Below are 11,288 nucleotides of genomic sequence, written 5' to 3'. Positions count from 1 at the left end.
TCACAAGTGTTCTGAAACCGCTGCAATTGCCAGGCTGGCATTAGCATCTTTGTTTGTCACCTCCCCACAACTTGGTGTCCAGTAGTAATGCTTCTTAAGGCCATGGGAAAGCTCTGCAAGGTGAACGTGCCCATCCACTTCATACGGTTCCACGTCTGTACAATTAGGTTTCAAGCGGCCTGTCTGGATTAATTCTGAAAATGCCTGAAATGAATAAGAACAAGAATCTGGCACATAATACTCCACTTTGACTGCAGTGAAGGCTCTAGAAGATAACACACAATAGGTGGGTACTTAATAATTTCAGTGTGCTGATGTCCAGCAAGTCTCATTACAGCACCACCATATTATAATTCTTAAAAAAAACCCCAGAGTAAATCAGGTGCCTTGTTCACAAGTTGCTGTAGTCTTCCCAATGATTATAAAAACAAATTAGATCAAACAAACAAAACCCAACCCTCTTAGAAGAGTTCAGAAGCAAACACTTACCATACAGGTGGCTTCATCAAATTTGTTCCCCCAAATGTAAATATAGGAAAGTTCCATGTTTGTTTTCATGGCACCTGAAAGAGCTACAAGTCCTCTGCCACTTACATTATTGCTTACTGCTGACAACCTAATAAACAGAAAATAATTACGCAAATGTGTGCCAAACCACAGAATTCCCATCTCTTAGTTTAAGAGTAACTATTATTTATTCTTATTTTATATTTTATCATTATTTATTTTTACATATCATAAAGGTATATTGACATTTTATGTTTGTTATTAGTAAGGTAATTATCTGTTTCTATTAAGTCCAGTCCTACTGCAAAATCTTTTTCAGGTTGCTGAAGGCAGTTTGGACTATGGACTTGCGGTATTTCTCAAGGCGTTTCCATGACTCGTGCAGCCAGGTTGTTCACTATTTAGTTCCTCAGTGTCAGTGACTTACTGCGTGGTGGCCAGGTCTCATCTCTAGTCTGCTTTGAAGCCCAAGCCTTGGCACTTATCCAGGCTAAGCTTTGATCTTTGTGGAGTGGCAGTTATTTTTATATTAGTGAACCTGGAAGGCTTTCAGAGGCACCTAGCAGCCGCCACCTCCTCAGTCTGCTACTTAAAACTAATGGCTTCAGGTAACACCTTTGATCAGCTTTTACATCCTGCCGGCGCAGGGTTTAATGCGGGCTACAAAATACACCCTGATGGAGAGATTACAGCTCTTTTGTGTTCACCCGGAAGCTAACTAATTAAACAGAGGATTTTCTTAAGTGTTGAAGATCAGAATCAACAAATATAGTGTCTTATGGAATCTGCCTATCTTAAAATTCTGAAGATGTACAGCTCTCGGTTTGGTTTCACAGGGACCTATGCTTTAAAGATGCAAAAAGAACTAATAAGATCTAGTTGCCTTCCCCCCCTCACACCCCTCTTAGAATGACTGTAAAACCTGTGAATCACATGGAAGATGAACCGCTACAAAACTGATCTAAGACTCAACCCTCAAAACTGCTGAAATAAAGAGAAGAAGCAGCGCGTGTCAGGCCACGCAGCAATGGATACAAGATGAAAAAAAGGAAGTACAAGGAAAAGGGGATAAAACGAGTTATGAGCAGACCCGGCAGTGTGGAAAGGTGAACACGAGGCATTAGCACATGGGACTGAATGGCATTTCTTGGCCTAGTGTTTTGCTCCTTTAGCGCATGTGAAGCTACAGGGGACTGACTTAATTCAGTCACCCAAACACAGGCCTCCTGTGCCATCTGACCTGCCTGGTCTCCAAGCTGCTGGGCTCTGAAAGGACCTGTGGGCCACCTGCCAGCACCCTAGGACGTCTCACAGGCCTTGGGGCATCTCCAGTGGCAGGGGACACCTATGCTTAGCAAGGAACCCCACCCAATCTGTCATTCACATGTTTTTTCCTGACAAAGAAAAATGGACCAAAAAGTTTGGAACTTCCTGACTTCTCTATTTTGAGCGGTAACATCAAAGCACACAGTTTTGATGTCAGTTCAACCACTGCAAAGTCCGAGCGTCTTATACACTGAGTCATCACACCTGCAGTCTCTGGGGAAGTTACGTAAATACTAACGCCTGAAGACTCCGGTTGTACGAAGCCAAGGCTTCACTCAGGTAGATGGCTCCATCATCTTCTATTCGGTTTGCACTAAGATCTAGGATTTCCAGGGTTTGGTTCCGTTTTAGTAGCTCTCCCAAAAATTTTGCACCATCACGGGTTATTTTATTACTGAAAGAGAGATGCACACATTTGTTTTTTTAAAAGGGCGCTAAGAAAATGAGTGTCTAATGTCAGTCATGGCTACATCATGTAATAACTCTTACCAGCTAAGATCAAGGTATCTCAGGCTGGAGTTTTCATACAATGCCTCACACAGTCGCTCTACGCCGAAGTTTTTCATTTCGTGCTTGCACAAATGTAGCTCCACAAGAAAAGAGTTATTTTTCAACATCAAAGCTACATGAACTGTGGTCTCTTCCTAAAAACATATACTCAGTTTTATTAAGCTGTACTTTAGGGTAAGATATGGTCTTGCTTCAGTAAAAGGGAGATGCACAACTAACAGCAAGATTTGGTCGTCAGTAGTGTCCTATTTTGTATACTGCAGCTTTGTATTAAGAATAGCCAGGAAACAACATGTTATATTGCTGAAAATAAAAAAAAAATTAAAACACCAGAAAGATCTTTGTGGATTTACAGTACTACACACATCCCTGCAAATACCAGCAGCATCAACGTTTGAATCATTATGTCTAATCAGTTTTCCTCCCAGTCATCACTCTTAAAAACCTGAATGTTTGAGTCAGTATTCACTAACATTAAAAGTATTTTGTCATGACATTAATCTATTATTTCATAAAAAGAAACAGGATTGCTATGGGAAAAAGTATGTCCTGTCACTGTCACACAAAGTAAGTTCATTTTGAAGTTGTCATGTTTAGTTAAGAAAATAACTGAGTGAATACTGTGAGTCAAAAATAAGGCAACAACCCAGAGGCCTCAGGAAATGATAGAGTTGAAGGTGGGAATAATGGCAAATAGAGTCTCCCACAGATGCAGACCAGGCCCTTAATGGCCCGTATTTTCAATAGCAGTAGTTTAAATTTATTTCTAAAACTGTGTCTAGGCAGATCAAGCCCTGTCTTAGTAGAAAAGAAACAACTAAAATCTGTTTAAACTGTTAAATTCACCTGTGGGAATTTAGGAAGATCTGGCCTTCATGACAGTTTAATTTGGTTATCCTGCCATCAGGAAAATACTGTACTTATCGCAGATCCCTGACAACTGCTGCCAGTCTGGTGAAACCACCACCGCTCTATGGCCAAGACTTCGGCAGGAGCAGTGGTGCGCAGAAGCGGCACACCTGCAAGCAAAATGCCCGCAGCTCTGTGCCGGTACCCGTCCAGGGGCCTGTGGTGCTGCCCCCAGCAAACACTGCCTTGCAGATTCTCTTTTCAGTGCTCGATTGTTTGGGAGGGTTTGTGTCTTTGTTTTGGCTAACAAACGCATCATAGGTTTTACATTGATGAGGTTCATTCACTTGTTAAATTCACGCTTGAAGTTCACATAGTGAAACCACAAAACCACACAGCCCAGTGAATATAGCATATTGTTGAAGCGTTTCTCCTTGAGGCTGTGGGCTCTGAAAATTGCCTGTGTATCGCACTGCTCAGATGAACAGCAGTCTTTTGTTCTTCCCCTCATTTCCTGCTAAACAGCATTTCTCTCTCAGTTTGCTGAACGACGCATAAAACTCTTCATGCTGCAAGAGCAGAAGGAATACTTGTTTCTCCAGTACCAAGCCCTCTCCATTAGCTCATTATTCAACAAATGCATATGTACCAAGAAAGAAATTAAAAAAAAAAATTAACCTTCTAGTTAAACAGGGGCAGCCTGTGACTGTACAAAACTTGGCACAGAAAGAGAAAAAGAGTATTTCTGGAACCATTTACTTCACTTTGTAAGAAAACCCAGACAGCCGTGTAGTTCAGCTGTCCATACATCAGTACTGACTTACGCTTCTCTCTTTCCCTGAGCTGACACTACCGTCTACTTACATACCTCTTGGCTGTATAATAAAGGACGATTTAGGTTTATTGCTTTGACTGATTTGTTGTGAGTCAGGGCTGTTGCTATTGCTATTAGACACTGCATACCCTGGAAATGAAAAGAAATAAACTCTTTAGAGAAACCTGTCCAACGTATAGATCAAGCTACCAAATTACCATGACTTCTTAGAATTGATTGTCAGAAGATCTAAAACATCAAATGGGCTCAGATTGGAAATACTATTATTTCTGCCTCCATGTACTCTGGAGAGATGCAAGCGCAGTAGGCAAGTGCTTACAGACACAATGTATTTTCTGGTAATACCAATGCCAACTCCCTATGGAATAATAGAGTGGAATTAAGCTAAGAAGTACAAATGACCAGGAGATCTGGCAACTCAAAAAATAAACAGCAAGAATAATGCATCTCAAAGATACTTGTCCATTTAATTGATCCTGTATTTTGGTTTTCCTGATTTATGAATTAAAATCAGCTTGTGTGTGTTCCCCCTAAGGTCTTTGGTAAAAGTCTTAGGTAACATTTATCCACTAGGTAAATTCACACTAAAGTGAATTAATGTGGTTCAGAGTAGTGAGAGTCTAGAATACAGGCCAGTTCAGATTTTTATATTTCCTTCTCGTTTGCTCACTAATTTATATTTATGTTATTTTCCAATTAGGCTGATCTACACCCGAAGCTATTTAATTTTAAATCAGTTTTCTATCAACTCCCTACCAAGCACAAACATATTAAGCTTTCAAATAAATCCTACACTGGCCACACTTCCCTTGTTTATGTTTTCATAACACCCTTCACAGTTTCTGAGAAGCATTCCCCCTTCTAGTTTAGGAGCAAATTCTGTAATTTCAGGAAAAAAATATAATAAAATTTTCATCTGACCCCAGCTCTCTCCCTGCCTCCAGGTGACAGTCATAACTGTTAGATTACAGTCAAACTTACTCCTTCTGCCCAACATAAATTTCACTATCTCCTGAAAAGATGAACACCCTTAACAGGAAGGCTGAGGGTGGCCCATCTTAATTTCACTTCCAGCTTGGTTAGAGCATTCTCCTGCAGGGCAAGATACAGGACCAAGCTCTCCCAGGCAGGGAGAAGAACCACTTCCACCTTCCAGCCCCTCTGATGTGATCATGCAAGGACGCACCATCAGTCAGGCGCTGGGACCTTGCACCAGGAGGAGGTCCACAGCTCCAGTTGCTATCGACTGCTGTATCCCACAGGTTTTAAAAAGCCACCCACAGGCTTTTACTGGCTAGAGTGGGAAGCACCCTGCTTAGTGCATTGACCCATTTCTACCCTCGTGACTTTCCCTTTGCACTGTGTAAGGAGCCTCAGCACCCAACTCTAGGAGGTGGCAAGTTGTCTAAGATCAAATTGGGTGCCTTTCTACTCAATTCAGCACTCTTGTGCCTATGTCCTTTATGGATGGAGCTCTGATAGGAGCAACAGAGCTATGGGACTGGGTGACTTTCAGGCATTATAGCACTGCACACTTTAGAAGGACAAGAACCTCCAGGGAATAAGAAGTCCTTTCTTCAACATGAATTACACAGGACTTAGACAGCAAAACAAGAATGAACAGCAGAAACAAACCTTGGAAAATGTGAAGGCCAAGCACCTGAATTCCCAGGGACATAGTGGCTCTCATATATCATCAGTTACGACTTCACAGGTGTTTTATGCAACATGCCTTTCCAAGTACCCATTGCAATATTATATATTGTGTTACCTCCAGCTATCACAAAATGTAAAATCAATGACAACAGATGGCATTTTCCCCTAATTAAGTGCTGCAGGACCTTTGTAATACCCTTGAAAGACTTCTGTCATTGCTGATAATTTTACTGTGTTACTCACTATGTCACAGTCTCCAAGATCCAGCTTCTCTAAGGTTGAATTAATCTGTAGCATTGAAGAAAAGAACATTCCACCTTTGTTTCCTATTTTGTTTCCAGTCATTCTCAAATACACAAGAGTTTCATTCCTCTAGACAAAATAACAATTAAAAAAATCAATTCCTTTTAAATGGTCTGAAAAACAACACTGTCCTTTTCCCTGTGAATCCTGCTGGTTGTCACACAAAGACAAAACATCCCTCCAGAAGAACTGTCTCTAAGCGATAACACTAACTAGGCAGTTGGCTCAGACTCCCCTCAGTGGAATCAAATGCATGAGAGTCTGGAAGCAGAACTCGAGTATTTGAAAACTTTTGTTTCTCCCCAGTTCACTCATGAAAATAATCCAGGCAGATATTTCTGCCTAAATTGGCAGCCGAAATGCAAATTATATCAAAACTGATTTAAATCTAGTAAGCGTATTTTAAACAAGAATATAATTTGCTTTATTTTTTCATAGTCTTTTAAATTACGTGACCAGTCAAAGCTCAGTGAAGCCGGTCGCCTTCCGTAGGACTACTTGGTGCAGAGTCAAACCAGTGTGTAAGTCTGTGCTGGACTGGAGGCTTCACTGGCAATATAAAGTTCTGATCAGAGGTCTAGAAAAGTCAGCATCTTTCTCCTCACCGTCCACAGAAGATCAATGGATATGAAATATCTATTCACTGTTAAAGCCCTAAATGCAATGCAGAGTAGTTTTGTGGTTTTAATACCTCAGTACCACCGTAATCACTCATTACCAGAGATTATGATTGATTAAAGGATTACAAAACAAGTAGTTCTGTGAGCAGCAGAACTAACGAAGCCTGGTTTCATATGGCTTTTACATCTTCCACATGTCCCCAGTACCCCTTCTTCCGCTGTGATATCTCGCTACAGCATCTCCTTTCCTCTCCCTCCCTCAATAACACCCCCCCTTCACCCCCAGATCCCCCCCTGCCTGGCCTGGCAGCAGGAGCCCCCGCAGCCAAGGGGCTGCCTGGCTGGTCGGGTTCTGCCACCCGCCTGCTCAGCAAATGCTGCCACGGGGCTGCACAAACAGCTTTGGGGGTTGCTTGCAAGCCCAGCGTTGTACAATCTACTGTACAACCGTAGCATTTTGGAGGCCTGTCAAATTGAGTTGAAATCAGTTCAGAGTTCAAAGACTATGAAGGAGGAAGAGCGAGCTCACATGAGTCTCATTTCACAAACACAACAAATCTTACACACAAGCCTTATTTCCTTGGGAAACCACATTAAAAATAACAAACGTGTTTTTATGCTGCTGCTGTAAGGCAAAGTTTTGAAAACATGCCTCAGACATCTTGAATCAAGACAAATATTGACATCAAGGTACAGGCAAATTTAATATTTTTTTTTTTAAAGGAAAAAACTGATGGCATTATATATCCTATAGCATAGCATAGCATTTTTCACACAGAAAAATCCAGCTATGGTAGTTGTGATAATTAAGTGTTAATGGCAGCAGAGTGCAACTTTCTCTTGTGTGAAATCTGATTTCTGAAGTCTGCCTTGGGAAAACAAGCAACCCCTGTGATACAGCAAAATGCTGAATGGACTGAAGACAGAGGGCCCTTTCAGCCAGCTCTGATGTTGGCAGGACAGCTAGTACTGTTCATCAAAAGCAAAAATATCAAACTAGATGCCATTGTCAAAATCTCCCAGACAAATACTCACATGGAGTGCTCTCGCTATCAGCTCTGCTCCACTCGTGCCAATATCATTAAACATCAGGTTAAGGCACCGCAGAGTGGAGTTTTCCTTAGGAACAAAGAAAGCAGAAAGCAATGAGACTTCTTTCCAGAGCACGCCTGCATTTTTCAAAAAGGAGGTGCGTCACACACATACTTAAAACCTGTGTCCTTCGCTGCATTTCAGGCAGCCCCTGATTTGGAGAAGTAGTTAAAGAATGCCAAAGTACGTCAGATGATGATGATGGAAAGGCAGAAAAATATGTAGTGTGTAGGTCCTCATGGGGCTTACAGAAACCACCTGGGAACCCGCGCACTCAGGGTTCAAACAAGGCAGGTGGTCAAGCTCAGATGCAGACCTTCAAGCATTTTGTGACCTTAATGGCCCTCCCTGAATTCCAGGAACACAGGCACTGAGTGGCAACCCACCATTTTCCATCTGTATTCCAGTGCTTACAATGACAGAAAGGCAGCGTTAAAGTTTCCTATGTTTAGATCTACAAAAAGACTAACACAGATGATAAAGTATCTAAAACAAAGGCCCTGGTACACTTGATACTACCATTACCTCCTTTGTTGAATTGAACTGTAAGCCTAAAAGCCCCACGGTTTATTCCACCGTTCTTTCTTCAAGACACCCTAGCCAAATGTCCAACCGTTTTCTACCAGAAATTAAAAATCTCCCCAGAGAATACAGTCTGAGATTCTGGTGGGATGGATTTGGATGTGAACGTCAAAATGAACGGAATTTTGCCAAACCAATGCATTCTTGTCTCCAATTTACCACAGATAAATATTATTACAGCCAAATAAATTACAAGTTGCTGAATGATAAACATAATTTTGGCACCTGGAGGAATGTTGCCACATACTTTGCTCCAGCATCAGTCAATACATTACACCTAAGATCCAAACCTGAAAAAGATGAAGAATGTGACAGATGCATATCTACAATTAACTGATCTCTAAACAAAAAGAAATGAAGATGAATTAAGTATGAAAGCAAGACTGCTTATGTTTTCTTGTATTAGCACAGCAATGTCAAACATACGTGAAAAAAGCTTACCTGTGACAAATACAGTATTGCGTAAGACAGAGACCAGAACTTGAAGGTCGTCATCTGTAACTCTCTGCACAGGCACCAGGTTATTATTTCCAGCTATTTTTAGTGTGATCCCTTTTGTCCATCTGCTGTAACATAAAAATGTAAGCACATGAGGAGAAGTAAAACGATACAGAAAAATGAATTCTCTCTCCAGATAAGAAGCGTATCCACACTTGCCCTTGCTGATGTGTTTGCATGCAGTTAGCTGCTGCCGCTACCTTTGGTAACACCATGACAGATGACGTGATTCAAGCTGTACCTCAGCACTGTCCTTTTTGATATTCTGAAGACACTGCACAGCTGCAAGACCATGCTTAGCACACATGCACAGAAAGCAGGAAGAAGCAAGATGAGGGGAAGGCAGATGGAAATAAAGACTATCATTGAGGTTACCTCATCATCTCCTTTTCACTCGTTCCCTTTCCTTTATTTACTCTATACTGCCCTCAGGATAAAAATCTAACACAAACCATCTCACTATGCTGTATTTTCTCAGGTTTTCTCTCCAAAGGACAATTAACTTTGACCCCAGGAGCATCCATGAGAGGAAGCCCTACCTAGCCACATAATGAGAGAGAATTTGGGTAGTTAATACCTTGGCAGGATTCAGAGACAGTTCAGGGAAGCATTACCAGCTGGATGCTAACTGGATGCAGCTGAGGCTTTTTAAACAGGAGCGAGACAAAAGGAAGGGAGTTAGGATGACTAGACATTGGGTTTGGCTTCTTTAAGCGACACAAAGGCACCATCCTGTACATTTTTCACTTTTTTTGATTTCACTGCTTGTAAAGCTGCCCAGAAGAGATATATAGCTACAAACTTCTGCCAAGATGATGTCAAGATGAGTCAAACCAGAACTTCAGCAGTAAATGCTAAATATGATTTGCGTTTAAGCCTGAAACTGCATGAGCTTTCTCATTGTTCAATTCCTTGTCCTGCTTTCTTGTTTAAGGCTTCAGAAGCATCTGAAACATGCTGTTTGCCACTTACGTTTTATCAATTTTATTGGCTTCTTGAAGAACATGAGCAACAAAGGGGTTTTCAGGTTGGCCCAAGTTTTGGCAGGCCCCCACATAATGCTGGTGAAGATCTGGATGAACTGACATGACCTGCTGGAAAACAAAACAAAGTGTTACTGCATCGTTATGGCAGCCTAGCAACATCACCATGGACCCAAGCAATGTTATGCTGGGCTCTGCATAACAATAAAAGTGGGCTTGGTCTGAAAAGGGTTACAACTCTTGGTATGCAAGACAAGAATAACAGATTGATACAGACAGACAGGAAAAGCATGAGGAAAAAATGTGGATCTGTGGATGTGTTTCTGACCTGCCATCACGTAGGATCTGAGCTAACAGAATTAATATTCATACAGGCATGTCCTTTTCCCCTGTAAAGCAGCTAGGCTCCCAACCTCCGCAGGCCTACCTGAGCGATCAACACCTGCACCCTCTCCCCGTGTCAACCCACGGTGACCGCCCCACAGATGAGCTCTGCCCCACGACCGAGCCAGGCTGCTCCAAGGTGAATAATGTTTGCTAACGGAGCCTGTTTCCAAGGAGGGCGTCCGGGGCCCTCCACCGAGAGGGAGCCGGGGAAGGCTGCCAGGCCCTGCCCAGGGCCCTTGGCAGGAGGCCCCACTGCCGCCGCACCGCTGTGCGGTGCTGGGCCCTCCCCACGGCGGAGGCCTGGCTGCATCTCTGGTGCCCAGCCTCTGCGGGGAGGGGCGGGGACATACGGCAGCTCACCCCCAGACTATTTACTTAGTGGTCTGCCCGAGGTCTCCCGGGGAGCCTTTCCAAAAATTTCCGTGGTTACACGGATTAGCAGTTACTTCAAAGGTGCCTGTGCTTTCCACCAAATAAATCCATCTAGCGACTTCACTGCTGCCCTTGTAGGCAGGAGGGGGTGGGCTGGGATCGCACGCTCTCCTGTCCCACAGCGTGTGGGGCTCACACCTGAGTACTGAACTCAGAGCCAGTAAAAAAGAAAATACCCTCATGCAACATCTGAATTAGACTGGGAAGCCCAGCATGGGTCTCTCCCCATGGTGGTCGCTCAGTTCTTCCTCCGTGTCCTGGTGACACCTGGAAACCACCCACCTCTGGAAACATGACAGCATCCCGGCGCGGTTACGGCAGCAGAGAAAAGGGGGCCAGGGAGAAGACAAGTGACACCTGCCTCTCAACCTTCACTTTCTTATCATTCCTTAAATGCCGGCTGAAAGGTTTCTTCCGTCCAGACATCAGAGGTCGCTCAGGAAGTCGCCCCCTCCCACCTCTCGCTCTTTCGCTATCGGCAACAGTACAACTTTGAGGGTTACCAAATATCAGACTCACTGGCATCTCTCTGGCTCGGAAACCACTAAATGTTACAGAAGAAGGTGCCGCCTTTTTACAATAGGACTATTCCAGTTTTACAATCAGCATAGCGGAAGACAGATCTCAGTCAGTGTTTGTAAATATAGGCCTTCAAGACACAAGGAGGTTGCTTTGTCCAGCTCCCCTGACTTCACAAGGTCACCCTCT

At 43.0% G+C, this 11,288-nt stretch overlaps 1 protein-coding gene across 1 annotated transcript; it reads right to left on the bottom strand.

Moving 5' to 3' along the window:
- Window positions 1–9,866, bottom strand: LRRC34 (leucine rich repeat containing 34). Its single transcript, XM_059822849.1, has 10 exons — window positions 9,751–9,866; window positions 8,722–8,843; window positions 8,506–8,570; window positions 7,642–7,725; window positions 5,927–6,055; window positions 4,061–4,156; window positions 2,323–2,477; window positions 2,072–2,227; window positions 490–616; window positions 1–204 (listed from the first exon to the last, which is right to left on the bottom strand). The coding sequence occupies exons 1-10, from the start codon at window positions 9,864–9,866 to the stop codon at window positions 1–3; spliced, it is 1,254 nt and encodes a 417-aa protein (XP_059678832.1).
- Between the last annotated feature and the right edge of the window lie 1,422 nt (window positions 9,867–11,288).

Source organism: Gavia stellata, chromosome 11 (assembly GCF_030936135.1).
Source record: "Gavia stellata isolate bGavSte3 chromosome 11, bGavSte3.hap2, whole genome shotgun sequence".
NCBI lineage: Eukaryota > Metazoa > Chordata > Aves > Gaviiformes > Gaviidae > Gavia > Gavia stellata.
This window is presented reverse-complemented; position numbering and strand designations above follow the sequence as displayed.